Source organism: Carassius gibelio, chromosome A13 (genome assembly GCF_023724105.1).
Source record: "Carassius gibelio isolate Cgi1373 ecotype wild population from Czech Republic chromosome A13, carGib1.2-hapl.c, whole genome shotgun sequence".
Classification (NCBI taxonomy): Eukaryota; Metazoa; Chordata; class Actinopteri; order Cypriniformes; family Cyprinidae; genus Carassius; species Carassius gibelio.
The window spans coordinates 7,603,004-7,623,843 of NC_068383.1; the positions used below are offsets into that span (position 1 = coordinate 7,603,004).

The following is a 20,840-nucleotide window of genomic DNA, read 5'->3' on the forward strand; positions in this document are numbered from 1 at the left end:
ACAGAACACAGCATTGTAATACTGTTTGGTGACGTGTGTAGAAATTATACACCTAGCTTTAATTCCTGCAAATACCTGCTTCTTAGGACACTTCAGGTTTTACACAAGGAATTGTGTCAGGATGCAGCATTACTTGTAGCAAGAAAATTCAACTGCATCTGCAATTACACATTACAAAGTCGTATTTTCAGAATGATCCACTTATCACGTTGATTGTACGTATAAGCCAGGCTTTAAGAAAACATCTGAAAGAGGCGTCAACACTCACAGATGTTTTAGAAAGTGTTACATTTACTGTCAATGACAAGTACTTTATAAACCACAAAAAGCACCACAGGACAGCAAATAACAGCACTCCAACATCTTACAAATACAAAGACACAAGAATGCAAAATGCATAACTATTAGAAGTGTGCATTTCATTTCGTTTGGGCAGAGAAACAGAGAAACAGTCATGTTGAGTCAAAGGTTTTCAGACATCTTGGATGGCAAACGAAATATTTCAATGTGCAGTATGTAATTTTGACAATCTGTTTGAATGGCTCAAACATAACACTGGCTAATACAATGGTGCGATGTAGGGGTGGTGCTAGCTTTTGCTGAGAAATGGCAGATGGGAGAGTGTTTGAAAGGAATCCATTTGTGATTTTCTTGAATACTGAACACATGATTGGTTTGAATGAGGTGGATTCCTCTTCGGGTTGACATTACGTCATAACAGTTCAAACTGCATTGTGTTGAAGCAGGACTGAGCGCCATTAGAAAGCCCTGTTTGGTTCAGTTTATCGCTGGTCATCTGAAGTTCTTTTTCTCAGGTCTGGTTTGTATCCCCTGAGACCCTACATAGGATACGCGGCATGGAAATTGGATTCAAATCCAATGCTGCATCCAGGGAGCTTTTTAGCCCACAAAAGGGATACCCACTGTCAGTCTGTGTCCATGTTCACTCGATGCAGACTACCATGTAATGTCTTATCCACTGTCTCTTCAGCTCTAGAGAGACACACACAATATGTGTTATCTTAGATTCAAAAACCTCTGTTAAAAGTGTCATTTAAAAAAATATATAATGATTCATTTGACTGCACTAGTTTGTAAAACAAACAAAAATCGTGTGAACAGGAAAGGACTAAATTTGAAAGCCTGGGTTCGGTAAGAGTTTAGTTTAGTTTTTTTTTTGTTTTAGTTTTTTTAAGTTTCACTTTTAAAAGGCTGCAGTTATTTGATCAAAATTACAGTAAAACCAGTAATAGTGTGAAATATTGTTACAATTTAAAATAACGTTTTTTATTTTACTATATTTCAAAATGTAATTTATTCCTGTGATGGCAAGGCTGAATTTTCAGCATCATTAATCCAGTGTTTAGTGTCACATGATCCTTTAGAAATCATTCTAATATGCTGATTTGCTGCTCTTTCTTATTATTATCAGTGTTGAAAATTGATGTGCCGCTTAATATTTTGCATAAACCATGTTAGATTTTTTTCAGGATTTGTTGATTAAGAGAAAGTTTAACAAACAGCATTTATCTGAAATATAAATCTTTTTTAACAGTAAACTGTTTTGCAACAAAACCAAAGTATCTGCTGTCACTTTTTTTACTGACCCCACCGTTTGAATGGCAACCAGTTAAATAAACTCTTAATTATCATTTAGTTATCTAGCAGTTACCTTTTGATAAACTTGTGGGTGGATTTTACACAGAATATGGTTTCTGTATTACCAAAAACAGCATAGTGTGCATGTATCCACTCACTGTGGACTGTGCCGGGACTCCTGGTCGCTCTGTCTGGATGTGTGGAGGGTCTCTGTGGTCTGTTGCGTGTCCGACTGGAGAGAGGCTTCTGTGTGAGCTGCCAGCATCCGGCTGCTCTGGGACGTGTTGGCATCTAGCATCTCTAGCAGGAGATCATACAGCAGCACCACGTTTTTTCTCTTCATGGTTGACAGATGCTCAATGCCTTTGTTGCTACAGACAACAAACGAAGAGAACAGTGAACCAGTGACAGATTAGGGGAAAATCGAAACATAAAATGCTATGAATGTCTAGAATATGCTGTGCTACCTGAGGTGTCGAATGTGTGAGAGCAGCATCAGCAGATGGGCGAGCCGGATGGACTGCTGCTGTGAGGACAAGCCTGTTCTGGAGATGCTCCAAACTAGAGCGTCAGTCAAAGAGTCCAGCAGCCTCAGAACCTTCCCACGGCTCTCCACATCTTCAGGAGTCTGTGGCAAGCTTGAACAGTTATCTTTTAATAAGCACACAAAAGGAGTGAATCACAATATCTGATGCGGTTAAAGAGAAACCAGAACATTTTGTGACAATTTCACTGAACAAAGATTACTGTCTAGACACAAACTTTTCATAAAATCAGCGATCAGACAGCTGACCAATCATGTAAATCAAAAGCTGCTGTTTTTGAACAATATGCTAAAATATAGTTAGCATGTTGTTATTATTAGCATGCCCTACAGTTACTGTACATAAATAAAAAACAAGAAACAAACTGCTTTTAACTCTCATCCAATAACGTACACACACACAATCAGAGTAGTGTCATACTGGAGTTGAGAAGGATCATGGCTTTGAGACAGACGTATTCCTCTCTCTGGAGCTTCAGTTCTCTGAATCTGGAGGTGGTGGCCAGCAGCATGTCAAAGATCTCCATGATGCCTTCAACACAATTCCCTTCCTCCCTAAAGTAAATTAGAGAGAAAGGAAGAGAGGGAATGGCACAGAGATAAAAGAGAAAAGGCCAGTCATTTAAGCCATACATTTATTGTGACAAATCACTCTGGAGCCATATGTAGCAATAATAATAATTAATGAATTAATATAAAAACCTGGTAAAGAGAATACTAGCTAACATACACAGCTTATTTTGAAAGAATACAGATGACCTTAAAGTTTCAGGTGAAAGACAAAGGACGTACACGCCGTCTCACATACTTTCTAACACACACACACACACACACACACACACACACTCAATCCTGTGTGAGAAATGAATTGTACAAACTAAGCTTGTGTTATGAGAACACACCAAGGTTTTTTAAGACACTAGAGATAATCACCAAGGAAGAGGAATATTCAGTTCCACACAAAATAATAAACAGGTATACATACACACACACACACACACACACACACACATGCCAGCCATACATTCACAAAAGAGAACCAAATCAGATCATAACAAAAAAGGTGTCATCTCTCCACAATCAATTATCTTAATTAATGTACTTCAAAATCTATGTTCACACGTGCCACACACAGCATGTACACACACACACACACACACACACACAACAGAGGATTATCTGAAGGTCAATGAATAAATCCACAAAACGTCAGTGTTTTTCAAATGTTACCATCAAGCGAGATATGAGCCAATCTCTCCCACTTATGGAAGATGCCCTTCAGATTTCAAACAATTCTAATCTAAACACACTGACAGCACAACTATTTTATGTTTTATGATTATGACAGGAATAAAAACACGATCTGATTTAACAAATTCAATAACACTCAATTAAACCACACTTGTAGGTGGCTTTAAATCAGAGTTTCAATTCAATTTCTGTTAATGGTGAGTTTGACCTGTTGAAATGTAAGCTCATTCCTCATCATTCACGTTTTTATATCATAGAGCCCATGACATAGCATAGAGAGACAAAACAAAAGGAGATGTATAAAAATATTTCTTCCAATTTCCAGCATGCTATGCTGCTTCCAGTTGTTGTAGAAAAAAAGTAACTTGGCACTGTTGAATGCTAATTGATTACTAGCAAGCAAAGTAGGTAAGCCAGAAAATGACTGCTGGGTCTTTGCATGGGCACATTGAGGACAGTCATTAATAATGGTCAGAAAACTGCTCCTTCTACACACTCCAGAGGATGTTTTGTGACCAGTATTACTGACTGTGCTCAGATCTGTGTATTCCAGTGTCAGTGGGAGATGTTACCTGTTGAGTTTGAGGTCAGGTGAGAAGATGAGTTTCCCAGGATGATCCACAGATCTCCACATCAATCCCAACATAAGAATATCCAGCCAGCAGCATTCCAGCAGATGTACCTGATCTGACAAAGTCAGCTCCATAAAACCTGTAAGAGGAGTAACAAACTCACAAATGCCTGAACACACTCTGACACCGCTGCTGCCCTTCAAATACGAGATATAAGTGCACATACCCATACACTCACACAAAAATTATGCTTTTTGTCATTTTTGGAGCATGACAGCCCCTGCTCACCATTCACTTTCACTGAATGGAAAAGAGCAACATTCTGATAACTATGTTTTTTTTTATTCCACAGGAGACCGAAAATCATACAGGTTTGGAACAACCTTTTAGAAATGACAAGAAAACAACTTGGCATGAATAAAAATAGCAACTTAAAAAGCACTTTAAACTAAAGATTAAAAAAGCATATATATATATATATATATATATATATATTAAATGTCCATATGTGAAACATTTTGTCAAATGAAGATATATGTACGTATGTGAACATTTATATCAACTTAAAGGTAACATATATGGCAATATCGATATAATCTCGATATAGGGCACCATCATGTATTACATTTCCATATGGGAAAACTTACACATTGCTTTAAAGATGTAATAACTTACAAATTAAGAGAACATTTAAAATATTTATATGCGCACACACACCTGGTATCTTCTTTGCCCAGCTGATCATGAGCACCAGTTCCTTGTCAGCGAGGTTGGTTAGTGACATCATCATGCTGCCCTCAGTGTAAGGCTTCTTTATTGGCTCTCTCAGGTAAATCTGAGGAGGCTCCGCCTCCAGAATACAGTTGACCAACTGCTCAGGGGAGAGGCCTATGCCACGCCCCTCAGCTCTGTCCCCTGAAGGGAAGAAGTGATGAGTGGAATTGAGGGGAAATTCTAAATGATGCTGGGAACGCCGTCTGACCCCTAATGCCCCATCTGAGTTGTCTCTGATCTGGGGGCTGCGACGATGACGAGCACCACGATAACTGCAGCGTTCCCGCCTCACTCCTGTTCACACACACAATTACAAACACACATCAAAAGTACACACTCAGCACACAGCCTTTACTTTAAAGACAAATTCTCACTATTAATTGAATTTGTTGCTTATTATCATGCATATTACTAGCATTCTGGCTGTTTATTAGAACTTATAAAGCACATATTAATGCCTTATCCTGCATATTTTAGATCTCTTATTCCAACCCCATACCTAAACCACATGACAAACAGTTACCTTACTAACTATTAATAAGCAGCCAACTAGGAGTTGATTAAGGCAGAAGTCCTAGTAAATAGTTAGTAAATATTGGTCCTCAAACTAATGTGTGACCAAAAATATATAAAAAATGACATATCTTTCACTCTATATAACATAAGTGGCTACACACAGAAAAGGAAGAAGTTTCTGCCTACCACACTTCATCATGCCCACTTCATAGCACTTGCGGAGTCGACAGGCCTGGCAGCTCTTGCGTCGGCTCTTGTCAATGGTGCACTGATTGGTCGCTGGACAAATATAGTTATTGTGTCCTTAAGAAGATTGGGAGAAAAAAATTATATTAAGCTCACAGCATTGGATCTGCAGTGAAGTGTTTGGTTAAATTCAGCTTTTTAATGTCATCTCATTCTATTGTCTAAGATCATTTTATTAGGGCTGTTAATTGATTCAAACATTTTTGCACTACACTGTAAAAAAAATGTTTTGGAAGAATATTGAACTATGTATTACAAGAAAATACTATTTCAATCTTTCTACTTCAAAATATCATTTAATTTAATGTTACTTGCTATTTCTTTATAATTGTTCATGGAATTTACTAACAATTTCTGATTGAAAATAGTTTCTACGCCATTTTTTTGTTGTCGTTGTTGTATAAACTCAATTTTGTATGTAATTAAACAATAGCATATATTAATAATCAATGTTTGATATGGTACCTTTAGAATTGTTTTACACAGTATAATAAAACACAATACCACAATACCAATACCACAAAAAGTTCGAAATAAATTATTATTTTTTTAGCAAGGATGCATATATAATGTTATTAAAAAAAGTGTTTAAATTTAGCAAATGTAATGTTTAATGTTACAAAAAGACTTCTATTTAAAATAAATGCTGTTCTTTTGAAATTTATTTTTTAATCAAAGAATCATGGAAACAAATGTATGACAGTTTCCACAAAAATATTAAGCAGCACAACTGTTATCAAAATTGATAATACCAGGGGTGTCACATTATTTCTGAAGAATCACGTGACACAAAGGCCTAGACACACAATTCTGCTTTTCCATTGTAGAAATAAATTACATTTTAAAATATATTTCAAAAGAACTTTTTTTTTCAGAAAATCACACTTTTTTAATGTCAAATTAAAAAGCTACAAGTAATTCCAAAACTTATGTGTCTATAGATTAAAAGGTCAAATTAATCTTGTTTATGGTTGAACACAGAGAACTGGCCGTGACATACTCAAAGAAATCCACACACAGAACAAGTCCAGTATTGAAGGCAAAACTCAAAAAGGCAAACCCTTCCACTGATTAGCATGGCATTTCAGAAAACTTCTGAAGAGCATGTATTTGATGTTAAATAGTTAACTTGACCAATTTTACCTTGAATGCTCCGTTTGAAGAAAGCCTTGCACCCTTCACACGACCAGACACCGTAGTGATACCCAGAAGCATAGTCATGACACACGGCACAGAAGTGTGTGTCTCCTTTACCCACAATGCCTGGTGAAGGATTCAAGCCATCATCAGCATCCAGTTGCTGCCCTAACAGCTTTGCATGAGTAAGGACAGAACTATAAAAAATGAAGGTACAGATAAAGTAAAAAAAGAATAGAATTTCTTTTTTTACATTTTTCTAAACATAACGTGAGTTGTGCATGCTGTGTGAAACTAGTTTTTATATATATATTGAATTTGCTTTTATTTTTATATATCCAATTTTCATTTTAAACTCAGCTTTAGTAATTTTGTTGATTTTATCATTTTTATCCGTTTTAATATTCATGAAATTTCATTTCAGTTTTAGTTATTTTAGTACATCAACTTAAAAAAATGTGAATAATAATTTTTATTACTATTTAAGTTGATCATTTTTATCCGTTTTTATTTGCTTTTTTAACCTTTAAAATATATATTTGGTTGGTTGGTCTTGGTTTGTGTCAGGAACATCAAATACATCATAGAACACATTTTTTGAATTAATTAATATTTTACATGATAACCTTTAATACATTTTTATGTTAATGTATTTATTTTGTATAATAGACATTTTTTTTCGCTGCGCTAACTATCCACAATTATAAGTGAATTTTCTCATTTGCATTTAGAATAATTATTTCCCGCTGTCTGCAATCTCATCAGAACAGACCTGAACAAACCTGAACTTTTTTTTTAACCCTTTCACCTGTTTTATTGTCTACCCCATGAAAAATCTGATTGGAAAAGCAATATCATGTATCAGCTCAAAAAGATGCATGATTTAGAAAACTTGCAAGCACCTCAAGATAAAACGAAAAGAAAAGAAAACATTTGATTTGATCACAAATCTGTTATTGTCTCTATGGGAACTGAACTATCCATTTGACAGCTGCTACGTGGAGTTTAAATGCATATATCAGTTATTAATACACTGCATGTGATGTCTATGACTGGATTCTCACCTGCTCTGGTTAAGTGTGTGTGTCTTGGCGTCCTCCCAGGCAGTGTGTGCGTGTGTTTCGCTGTAGGCCACTGGAGGTGGGCAGTGCAGAGACAGTGCAGTGTGTGTGCTGTAGGGAGGCCAGAAGATTGTTGGACTGAGAGGGACCAGGTTTTCAGACATGGGGGGATGAGGGTACCCCAGCACTGAGGACACAGGGCTGTAGAGCGATAAGGCTCCATGACTGATCTCTCCCTCATGCAGTGGTGAATAATCCTGACAGGCTTCCACATATGGAGATGGAATGCAGACGGTCTGGTTGTCCATGCTGAGTGGGGAAGTGTAGAGACGGGGTAAGGTGTTAGACGAGTCCCCTCGGTTGGCCTTGCCAGAGTCCAGGGCAGGGGAGGCTGACGCAGGGGCCGGACCAGGAGAGGAGCTCATTTTGGAAAACTCAAGCGAGGTCCTGGCTTGACAGACTACTGACTACTTTGATTCTTGATGATTCTTTGATTAATAGAAAGTTAAAAAGAAGAGAGTTTATTTAAAATTGTAATAGTCTTTACAGTCATTTTTGATCAGATTAACACATCCTTACTGTAAAAGAAACTATGCATTTACTTAGAAAAAATAAAAACTGACCCACACTGACCACAAATATTTGAACAGATCATGTGACACTAAAGAATGGAGTAATGGCTGCTATTTGCTATAAAAGGAATAAATACAATTTGACAAAGCATTTAAAAGATTCAAATGATCAAACTAATAATTAAAATCAAACTAATAATAACAAAATCAACTAATAATTTAAAATACCAATACCATAAAAAAAACTGTAATGGAATGTACTTCTTTTTAAATATAAAAACGCATCTTAAACATATTATTTGACACATAATAATTTTATTTTTTTGAAGAATGGTCTCCCACACACATACACTGCCTTGTTGCTTATCCTGGCTCTCTTGCGAATTCTCATAGTATATTTGTTTATCTCTGGTTTCAATGTTACATAAAGCACAGTGGACTCTGGATCTTTGTCACATTACTAAATAAACATTTTAATCAAAACCAATGCTGACCTGACGTGCCTCTACTGTATGCTCCATTAAGTGCCCTTCAACAAGTTATAGACGTTTCTAAAAGTTCTAGACTATTATGAAAGTGACAGATTCCTCTTAAAGTTATAGACACCTTAGTCTCGCATTGCCAGACCTTCTACAGCTGAAGGTCTGGAATTCATGGCAGCTTTCATTGGCCACAAGGTTGTTTGACGGACATGTCAAACATCCAATCACAATTTGTTTCATTCTGCGTCACGTTTTGGGGCATGGAAATGTTGCCACATTTACAGACCGGTGTGTAAAACTCTCAGACATATAATAAAGATTCTATCTAACTATAAATATTTCACATACTTTTGAAAATCCAATGTTTAGTTGATGCTGATAAGCGCTCGTCGTCACAGTTGTAAACGCGATGGCATTCTTCTTTTGTGAGGGGGTTTGGTGCCACGCATCTTTGTTTCCAGGCGGAACATTAAAGAACGTGACACACACGTCTCCCAGAAATCCTGTATAGTTCAACCAATCCAATGACCACTTCGAAACTCCTGAAGTGTTTCCACTTTTGTTTGCCGCATGCATCAGACATTCAGCCAGCGGTCCATGGCTGTGATGTCTGAGGCTGAGACTATAGACACCGTTGCTATCTTCCAAACAGAAGTCTTTGAAACTGATTTGATATCTGTACAGCATTTCTTTGGACAGTCATCAGTAGAATATTAAAGCCTCAATCACAGGTAAATGAATCACAGGCTCATTTCCTGGAATAGCCCGCCCCCCAAAAAAAACCTTCATCAAAGCATTTCTCCTGTCTGGTTTTCTGTGATGAGCCCCCCAGAAGAGAGCAGTGTAACCCACCACAGGGACTATTTACCTCCCTCTACAGTCTCACTTTGCGTAATGTACTTTGGACAGATTTAGAAATAATTATATTAAAATATTCATCATGTTCTTTTTGAAATTTTTTGATCTTTCCAGTAATTTTTTTGAGAATAAAATTGTAAAAGGAAGTGAATCTGCTAATACAACTAGGAAAAACAGGCATACTGTGTTGTCTTCATGTGGCCTGCCAAGAGTTGTTTCTGGAAAAAAAAACTATGATAAAACAGGTTGAAAATCCTGAAAGGAAATATCCCTATTTAAGATTTTATAAACCGTAATCTCTAGCTTCTGCTAACTGAGAGTAGCATTCCAGCGGATGATGTAGAATGTTTTTTCTTTATCATAACTCAGATTGCTTTCATCTGAAAGAAAAAAGCCATATAGGACGGTTTGAGGGTGAGTAAATCATGGTGTAATTTTCATTTTTGCCTGAACTTTCACTTTAATATCTTAAGTAATGTTGCTTATCAAGTAAATGTATCTTGATTCAAGAGTGTTAAAATATTTTTTACTGGAAAACATGACAAAAATAAGGAATATTAAAATCATGATTTTTTAAGCCATCACCAAATACATCCTAATTTAAACTATTGTTAAGATGTTCATATTACTGAAGGAGAATTGTTAAAATAATATTTATTAGGGAATTCACTCTTAAGACAAATTTGGGTAATGAAAAAACTTTACATTTAAGCAACTAGATATTCACTACAGTCATGGCTCTTTCTTGTTCCATGGCTTTTGAAAATTTCTATAGCCTAATAATTCCAGGCCTGGAAATGACAAATTTAAAACCATCTGAACCTTTGAACTGAACTTAATAATATCAAATGAGCACCATCGCTCTACCAGTCTTGAGCAGGTGCACTACTACTACTACTACTTCTACTACTAATAATAATAATAGCAATGCATTTTATTTATGATGCACTTTTCTTCAACCCAAAATGCTATTGTTCAAGCCATATAAGTTTTATTAAATTTTGCCATTAAATGTATTTTCTGTGAGAGTAAAACAAGCAGAGACACAGCTTTTACCTTTATCTGCTGCTGTCTCTACTCAGAAGTGTTACTTTATGTGGTTTATACACTATTTGGCTTTATAATTCATAAAATTTGTTTTGTTTTATAGCTATATTTTTGTTTGTTACTTAAAAAGACACCTTGAACAAACACACTGGAATATGATACACACACATGTGGGCAACAGATGGTCTAAGTTGAAGAGTACAAAAAATCCATTAAAATAAAGAGACAGCTCCTTATATTTCACCATATAAAAATCACACACGCAACCAAACCAAAAGTTTTTATATTTAAAATACTTATAAGAACGGTTTGATACATTTTTAAGTATGGTCACATTTACTTAAGCAACTTTTTAATCTAAATTTAATTGGAGGACAGAGAAACTTGTAAACTCTTGTAAAGCTCCGATTGGCTACAATCCAGACACACATACCACTGAACAAAAGGCCAAGGACAGGACGAAGAAACCCCTACACATAACACACACAGTCCCTGGGAGAATTTTTCTCCGTCCTAATAAGGTCCTCCTCCCAACTTGAAATTTCTTTGAACTTACTCAAGAATTAAGTTTCCATTTATTTCACATCGGGCACACGAAGGCCAACATCACCCCACTAACTGAGCCTTTTAACTACACTTGTAGCAAACCTACCCACAAATAATTATGCACACAAATTTGTGTATAAAGGCACATTCTTTACACTTGAAACAACTCCAATCCCTGACACCATTCATGCTCTCCTAATTAAGACTCACTTCTTTTTCAGGGAGTGACGGGTGATAAAAAAATCTTGCCTTCTAAAATCCCACAAAGAGTTCTCCTGTGCAAAAAAAATCCAAATAATAACAGGGAGAGAGTTAGATAGCATAATTTATGAGATTACTAAATCCCACAGACTGATTACAGCCTATAAAGTTTGATCCAATCCTCCTATCAGTGTTCACACAAACCAACAAACCTATCAACAGAACAGTCCACTCGCGTATGTGTGTGTGTTTCTGTTATGACCACAACTAAAACCTACTGCTAAGATCCAAAAAACCATCAATATCTCCTTTTTAATGCTAAAATATCATTACACATCAGCTAGTTCCTTTCATTAAAACAATATTAATAGATTTTACAGGAATTGAAATCAAACACAGCAAATAATTTATTCTTGCCTATGTTATGTTAATAATAGACTAGTGTTGCGATGCATGAATAAATATTAATTTTAAAAGGGTGCAGACTGTAGCCATCAGCACAAATAACACCGATTTTTAATAACAGGCCATTATGTTTAGTATGATTTCTCAACCATTGCTCAAGAGGACAAGGACCTCTTGTCTAAAATGATAAACAGTTTCTTCTCCTCCTTCACATTCTCTAGGGGGTCTCCCTTCAACAAAACAAAGCGAAAATCCATTTCTGAACTTTTGTAAAGATTGTGGGTTTAATTTCGAGTACATGAACTTAATAGATAATGTGTCCCAGCAATTTATAGTTTTAGTATGTTCTATATGTCAGGGAATTTTAAAAAGGTAAAAAACTGATAAAGCTATGATGAATATGAAGCAGTAAAATGAGGGACAGAGAGAAGAATGATAGAAAATATACAGGTGGTCATCACTGTGAGCAATGTTTTGTCAAGTAACCAAGTAGCCTCAGAGATTAAAAAATAAATAAAATAAAATAAAAACTCAAAACATGAATACCACACCCCAACAGATGGTCATGTTAACTCCATACTTAACGGATATGTTATTTTGAAACACTATCTTTTTGTTACTTTAACGTGATTGATAAATGACTCCATTCAGGTGGTGGTCTGTCCTTTCTCGTTCACTTTGTCCAAACACCCTATTTTATGATTTACTTCTCTCATTGAACTCATGCCCCCCAAAACCCCTCATTTCTCTTATCACTAATGTCATTATAATCTTATCACGATCAACATTGAGTAATAGACTGTGTTTATGCAGAGCCAATAAACACGGTCTACAAAAAGTCTAGAACATGACACCAGCAGACACATAATATCATCTGAAATGTAGCCTACTGTAAAAATGTAATACAACAGTAATGTCACTGCTTTTAGTATCTGACTTGTAGAAGTTACTACAGCTTTTTTTTTTCAGTGGCCTTGATAAGAATTATTTTAATTGACATAGATTTGGTTATATTTTTTATTGTATAGAAAGAAGGACAAAAACAGTATTTGTTTGTTTGTTTTCGGGGGCGCGCTTTGCTTTTATAACTTATTAAAAATAATTCTAAAACTTGTTTTTGTGTGTCATTATCTAGCACCCCCTTGTGGCTCTTCCCAAATACATAGAAGCACTCGGGTTTGTCACATAAACATCAAACAATAAAAACGTCATATTCATATCACCTCATTCATTCATTGTAACACGTTTCATAAGGTTTCTTTCCTTTTTTTTTTTTTTTTTTTTTTGAGCATCGTTAGACATAAACAGAAAGGTTTAAAGTTTAACAACGTCAGTTTTACTACTAAAACTTTTGTCTCATTTGAACACTAACAAATCGCGCGCTGATTTCACTTACTTAAAATACAGTGGTGGTAACCATAAACTTCTGGCAAAATACATGAGTTAGTATAGTTACTTGCGTAAAATCATAATCCGTTAATCCTCCAAACAGTCTAAAAAGATTAATTTCTTTCATTTGGTTCAGTTTCTGTTTTGAAGACGGTGGCAACTGGCACCAAGTTAGTACTTTTTTAATGACAAACGCTATGGTTACTGTTTTAGTAAGCTTAGTTACAAATGGCACTTACCGCCAGCAGGCAGCAGGTGATGAGAGCTCGAGAGCACAGAACTGTTGGATCAGCTGTGAACGCGCTGCGCGGCCGTGTCGATCTGATTTACTGCGCGTACAGAGAAAGAACAGCACTCGCGAGACAGAAAGAGAGGGACGTGCAAACACCTGGTAGTGCACTTTGCCTAGTTGTACTTTGGCAAAATTCACTCTTTGGATATAAAGGTTAGAAAAGCGCGTCACCGGCGGCCGCGCCCTCCCGGAGCCGCCCATAGATTTACTGCACGAGACAGAGATTTACAAATTCAGACCTTTCTTTTACTGTCTATGGTTCAGAACAACAACAAGACAAGAGGAAAACACCAGCTATATCAAATCACACTTCACCACATCCATGGTCAAAGTTCACGGTTACCAGCTTTCACCAGAATCTACTAGTAGAAAATATATTGCTTTATAAGGCACAATATCAAAATATAAAATATATGTATATGAGAGAAAATACACAGTAATCCTATATGTCACTCTATTTTATACATATTACATTTTTGCCAGAAAAAAAAACAAGGCAGTGTGAGATTTAACAGGATCGTACTGTTGTTTAATATGCAAACTGTTCAGCTAAAAAAAATTCCTCACCGCCTCGTTTTCGTCCTCGAACTATTTAATATGTCGTCTACCGTGAGGTTAAAAGATGAGTCCCAAATCGTGTAGCCTACCCTACTTGTGCACTTCTCTAAGACGTTTTGTAGTATATAAATAGTGAGAGTATTGCTTTCAAACTGAAAACTCCACAAAGCAAAAATTCACCTGGATGATGCACTTAAACAATAATAATAATAATAATAATATGTGTGGAATGTTGGACACTTCATGTACTAAACTACTCAGCTTTAACCCTTTAACTGCCCCACCAAGAAAAAAGCATTTGAAATTTTTTTTGTTTGCATTTCTTATCTCCTTATGTCATTAGTTACCACACTCAATGTATTTTTTTTCAACACGTCCCATAATTTTTAAAATATCGGCCTCTACCAAATGGTTGATATGTCACTTTATGGCAAAAGTACCGGAATTCATACACATACTATGGAAATCAGAAAATATGAACTATAATGAATGATCAGAAAGTTATATTTCTCAGCAAATAGTACATTCTGACAGCAGAAAGGATTATCTGAAAACATTAGCTTAGCTTTTCTACGTTTACCATAAAGTGACAAATCAACCATTTGGTTGAGCAGGCAGTTAAAGGGTTAATTAAAGAGTGAATGGGGATGGGGCAGAAGCTGATGCTGAGTGGCTAAATACTCGGTGATCTTCTTTGAAATGTCTCTCATGCATACAAGTGCAGCTCCTATCCCTTTGTGTGGAAATATCAAATCCTCCAAAACTGTTTGCCAAACTCACAATTAAATTTCATATTTGGATTCACCTATGAAATGTGACAACTGTCTCATAATTGTAGTTTCGTTTGCATTGAAAAGGCGTGTAGTTCAGGCTAGGTTAATCCTTAACACACATCTCCAGAATGCTGACCGTTTCTATAACAACTGGTACAGCTGCAGTGATTTTACAGATTAGCCATTGGCTCTCCAAGTTTGTTTTCAAAAACTTTTTTTTTTTTTTTTTTTTTTGTGAAGTCATCTGCAAATCTTGTTATTTCTTCATTGCCCAATAAGGCAGGTCGGCTCCAATTCAAGACAATAGCGAAACACAAGCCGGAACAGGACACAAATTAAAGAACCGTGTGTTCCTTTTCAAGACCTCTCCATGCTCTTTCATTTGCTGGGGAACTGGGTAGAGAGAGAGCATGTGAGAGAAAGAGCGGGCAATGAGTTGAATTTTTCATTCTGTCATATGCTGGTTATACCGCTTCTCGGCAGGCGAGGTTTAATTTTGCAGAATGCCCTTCGTAATTGTTTCTGAATTACAGTTATTTCTCTAACTGTTTTCTGTATGGCAGCAGTAATGGCAAATGCCAGGTGGAGTGGGCAGAGATGGGTTTTAGGAGAGTCCATTATCTCCTGTTATAGCCAACCGGTGGAAAAATGAGCTGGCATTCACTTTCCAAAATGGATCTATTGGTTGGTTCAGTTAATGGCTCAGGGGAGATATTTCAATAGATAACTGGGTACCCCAGTGTTACATCCCAGCTCTTCATTTAAACCAGTTTAGCTCTGCTCTTAACATTATAAGAGAGGAGTACAGAAATATAGAGAAGGAAAAAAGAGGAAAGGAAATGGGAAAAAAAGATGATAAAAGCATTTCAGACTTTGACAAATGACTACCAGCAACTGGGAGCTGTCAAACTGGGTCTGGGATTTGGTTCCATTTCCTAATGGAGTTTTTACGATTCCCTGTTGCCTAATTCTGCACAAATGAAATGGTTTCCTATAAAGGTTTTCCCAAAGTCTGTTGCTTTTTATTATTTTCAGGCTCAAATGTACGTGAACTTAGACACGAGTAGAAAAACTGATCTAAAATCAGATGCTTGATTGTCAGACAGTTACAGCTGGAGCTGCTAGATAATCTCAAATCAGATTTTCCAGGAGAGTCATTTAAAACTTAAATATTACATTTGAATTTAGCTCAAAGACTTAAATCCACCAGGTCAGCTACGAAAAAAAGGACTTATTTTAAGGTTGCAGTGTCCGTGAACTGGTTGGTTAAAAACCTTTTCTTGTCTGAATAATAGACTGCACTCAACCCTTCTGTCTCTAAAAAAGAGCAACACACTCTCTTTTGGAATAAAGTGCCTTTTACCAAGGCCAGAAGTCAGTCCTGCATCTCTTTCCTGTTTCCTCGATCACTATTTGTAACGTCATAACGCTGTACCTGCAGCTTTTTGCATTTTTATTACATTTTGTCATTCAGATTGAATCATTTAAGATATGATATTCTCTAAAGCAGCATACAAATGAGGACAAGCATAAGCAATTCATCATACAAATGCTAATATTATTAGCATTAGCAGTACCTTAATTTATTTCAAGATTAACCCAAAGAAGTACACAAGTTAGAGCATAAATGTATTTGCTGTTGTTTATGTTTATGGTTTAAATGCTGAGAGAAGTGGTGTGTCTTCAGTCTTGAAGATTGTGATGGTCTCAGCAGATCACAGAGGAACAGAGAGAGCAAGTGACTGTACCAGCAAGCATCTGCTGAATTACTAAACACAGAAGAGAGGAATTAAGGAACATCAAGCCAGCTTCAGTTCAAGACTGCTGTGAATTGTATGTGTAGGTACGTTTTGGAGTTTAGAGGTACATTTCTCCAATGAGCCTGTGTTGGACAGTTCTATTGCTTTTTTAAGTTTCTTGAGCAGAGCCATTATCTGAAGCCACTTAAATTTGATGGGGAAAGATGCTAGTAGTAAGACATGATCTGATGAATGCAGGAGAAATAAGATGTAGAAGATGTTTAAAGATGAGAGAGAAGAACTTTGGAGACATCAATCTCCTTGAGAGGAAAGAAAGAGGAGAAAAGAGGTTTGTGTTTGAATTCTCATGACATTGCTGGTGCTTGTTTGAGGGATCTACAAACCTTTCAGGAATGGACTGTTTTTACTGATTCAACATGCAAATCACTATCTTTGTTTATATGTTTGTTTACTCCTAGTTTTGTGAACTTCAACTGATATCAAAGTGTAGCAAAGTGCAGTTTGATTATAATGGGATCAATCTAGATTTGAGTTGTTGTTTTGAAAGTGAAAGTGACGTGACATTCAGCAAAGTATGGTGACCCATACTCAGAATTTGTTCGTGCTCTGCATTTAACCCATCCAAAGTTGACAATTCTTATATTTTTATGGAATATCATGACAAGAGCTCACAGCAATTACCAAATGACAATGATCCAATGAATTCCCAATAGACAAAATCATGTCGTGCCCACACTGACATATGTCCGAGACGATCCGCTTGGATATACGTCACAATAAAGACCAAAAAAAGATTTGCATGCTCATTTTGGAGTTGTACTGTAACGATATTAGCGATTACCATTATTTTCCTTTGTACATCAAAAGGAAAAATGTCACTTTCCTAAACCTTCACCTTCTCTGATCAACGCATAAATGTAAATGTGAAACGGCTTAAAAAAAACAACAACAAAAAAAAAAAACAATAGTTGTTGATTGGCTGGAAACAAATCTGAATGTGAGCTTGCAGTCGATTGTAATAAAAGGGCATACTAAATATTTGGAGAAATCTGATATACATCAACAAGAAAGAGGTTTGTTGTATTAACAGAAGATCAAGTTATGATATTTTAATGACAAATCATGATCTCAAAATAAATAAACAGTATGCAGAGATTAATTATATAAATAACATGTGATTAGAAAACAGATAGGATTTAATTCTGATTTTAACAGGACTTTTTTTTAATCCCCAGAACCTACTTTTCTTTGGTTAAAATATGTGGAAGTGTTCAAGTTTGGGCACTTTTTCTGGCTCTGGCATGGATGGAATAAGAGTTTTGTTATTCATAGTTAGAAACGTGATGGAGATGAATCTTGTGAACAGTCTGTGGCTGATCTTTTCTTAGTTGTAAGTGACCTTGAAAGCAGAAACAGAAGAAAAAAAGAGAAAGAAAAGAAAAGAGACTGATATTTCTATCTTAAACCAGGTACATGCTGAACACAAGGAAGGGTTTTCCATCAACCCTCTGTTAGAAGAAGGACCGACTGTGCTGCCATGGCAACATGCAGCTAGTTTCCCAAACCTGGGACGTGACTGATAGAGTTGTAAGATACTGTTTTGAAAAAGAGATCAGTGTTGTGTATACAGCAATAAAAAGATGATGGAGCATGCAGTGAACCTTAGTTTGACTGAATATTGAGCAAACTAAATTTAAATGGAAAGTAAAGAAAAGTTAGAATAAGATTCAGTGATATCATTAAGTAATGCAGTAGGCTGTTAAGAATTGTTGTTCACTGTTAGTTCATGATACTGTACCTAATGCATTAACTAAAGTTGACAAATTGAAAATTACAGCAAAGTAATTCTCAGTTAATGAAATTTGACCTACAGTGGTACTGGCATCACTATTGCTATTGCTCATACTTCGAGTTAGTGGTTTGAACAAGTACTAAGATTTGCCAAATAACTCATCCTTTTTGTGCAAGTGACACGAATGATACCTTGAATCACGCAGCCTGTTAAGAGGAGGTGTTCTCAGTCCAGCAGAGACCAGGAGAGCAATCACCTGTGAACAGAAAACAACAGAAACATATCACATAGGTACTAGCTCAAGTAAAAAACAGATTCAGATTTTGACTTACACTGCTGTTCAAATGTTTGGGGTCTGTAAGATTTTTTTAATGTTTTTGATGAGCTTCTGTCACGAAAACAAATTCCTCGAATGTGTAAACATACATCAGAATCAGAATCAGAAAGAGCTTTATTGCCAAGTATGCTTACGCATACAAGGAATTTGTTTTAGTGACATAAGCTTCCAGTACACAGAGACAACAACACACAGATAAAAAAAAAAAAAAGACAAAAAAAAAAAGGAGATTTACAAATTGGCAAATAAGTAAGTGTATAAACATTTGTGCTATAAATGATAATGGAATAGGATTGAGTGAGATTCAAAGGAAGAAATTGAAAATTCTGGGGGAAGAAACTGTTCTTGTGCCTTGCTGTTCTGGAGTTTGCGGCTCTGAGGCGCCGACCAGACGGCAAAAGTTCAAAGATGGGGTGACTTGGATGTGAGGGATCCAGAGTGATTTTCTGAGCCCTTTTCCTCACTCTAGATGTATACAGTTCTTGAAGGGAGGGCAGGGGAGCACCAATAATCCTTTCAGCAGTCCGAACTTTATTACATGGCAATAAAGCTCATCCTGATTCTGATTCTAAAAAAAGTCTCTTATGCTTTCCAAAGGCTGCATTTATTTGGTAAAAAATACAGTAAAAACAGTATTGTGAAATATCACTTCAATTTAATATAACTGATCTCTGTTTTAACGTATTTTAAAATATTATTTATCACTGGAATCATAAAGCTGGATCCAGTCTTCAGTGTCACAAATGCTGATTTTGTGCTCATGTTTTTGTAGAAACAGTGATTCATTTGAATTGTTCAGTATTCTTTGATAAACAGAAAAGTTTAAATACAGCATTTATTTAAAATACAATTGTGTAACAGAATCAAATGTCATTAATGTCACTTTTATCACTTTAATGCATCCTTGCTGAATAAAAGTATTAATTTATTTTTTTTTTAAAAACTGACCCCAAACCTTTAAACAATAGTGTAGACAGTATTAATTTCTGGAGAAGGAATATGGATATTCATAATCAAAACCCCATGTTTATACAGAGATACCTCTGAAGATTCACTCAGATGTGAGAATAAAATATATCCTGGATTTTGCTGATGCTGTTTGGAAAAAAAGAATGAGCGAAGGCATTGAGAGAAAGATCTTTTTCTTCTCTTTCTCCTCTGTTGGAATAGACACTTTAATGCACAAAAAATGGGCTCTTTTTCTTCTCTTACGGTGATATTTCATTCAGTGCAGCTGTGGATTCAGCCTCACTAAAAAATATTTCAGATACTGTGATGAGCTTCTATTGTATTCTCATGATATCCCAACGCTCTGTTGTGTTTTTGTTTTGTTTTTTACACTCTCCTCCAATTCATTTTTGCTGGACTTGCTGAGGTTTTCTGAGGCCAGATGCTGTGGAAATCGAAATCTGGGACAAAATCGTAAATTTTCTTGAAAGTTGGAGAGTAAAAGGGTGTTTAATCCCGGAGTTTATTCTCAAAGACTATTTTCCAGCCACAGTGTATTCAGAAATGAGTCTCCTTTTCAGGGATTAAACTATATTATAGCCCTTTCAGTTCACTGAGCAAATTCCACACGGCTGCTAATATAAAAACTTTCTTTAGAGTTTAATTGTTTCAGATACATATTAAGAAACCCACTGAGACAAACAGGCTACACCTTCAGACAGTGTGTGTGTGTGTGTGTGTGAATCTTCTTGCCTTTTTGTCCAGTAAACATTCTGTGAGACCCGCTGACGTTCAAAACAGGGTCAGAACGGAACACCAGCGCCACCTGCTGGACATTAGGGCGGTAAACACCAGTGTGAACGAGCATCCGACCGAACATCACGGTTGAGTGCCGAGCTCCCAGGGACTAATTAAAGGTCACAAACTGATTCACAGAAAGAAAAGTAAAAAAAAAAACAAGAGCAGATAAAACACACACGCAGGTGCCCTTTGATAGTTAAATATCAGTCTGTTATATTTTGACAGTGCAATGGAAAATTTTCAATATTTTTTCAAAGGAAATCAAATTTATTTGAAACTTTAAATAAACTTGAAAAGGTGAATAAAACTTTCGGTTTCAATATCTCTGTCATAACACCAGAGTAGACTACTTGAGACAATATGAGAGTGAATTCTTTGT

At 36.1% G+C, this 20,840-nt stretch overlaps 1 protein-coding gene across 1 annotated transcript; it reads right to left on the reverse strand.

Annotated features, from left to right (window-relative positions):
* Positions 1-273: 273 nt before the first annotated feature.
* Positions 274-13,689, reverse strand: LOC128026005 (estrogen receptor beta-2). Its single transcript, XM_052612676.1, has 10 exons — positions 13,440-13,689; positions 7,704-8,188; positions 6,646-6,836; positions 5,443-5,559; positions 4,684-5,034; positions 3,967-4,105; positions 2,565-2,698; positions 2,067-2,250; positions 1,758-1,970; positions 274-993 (listed from the first exon to the last, which is right to left on the reverse strand). Exons 2-10 carry the CDS (start codon positions 8,123-8,125, stop codon positions 927-929), a joined length of 1,818 nt encoding a protein of 605 aa, XP_052468636.1. The 5' UTR covers positions 8,126-8,188; positions 13,440-13,689; the 3' UTR covers positions 274-926.
* Positions 13,690-20,840: the final 7,151 nt, after the last annotated feature.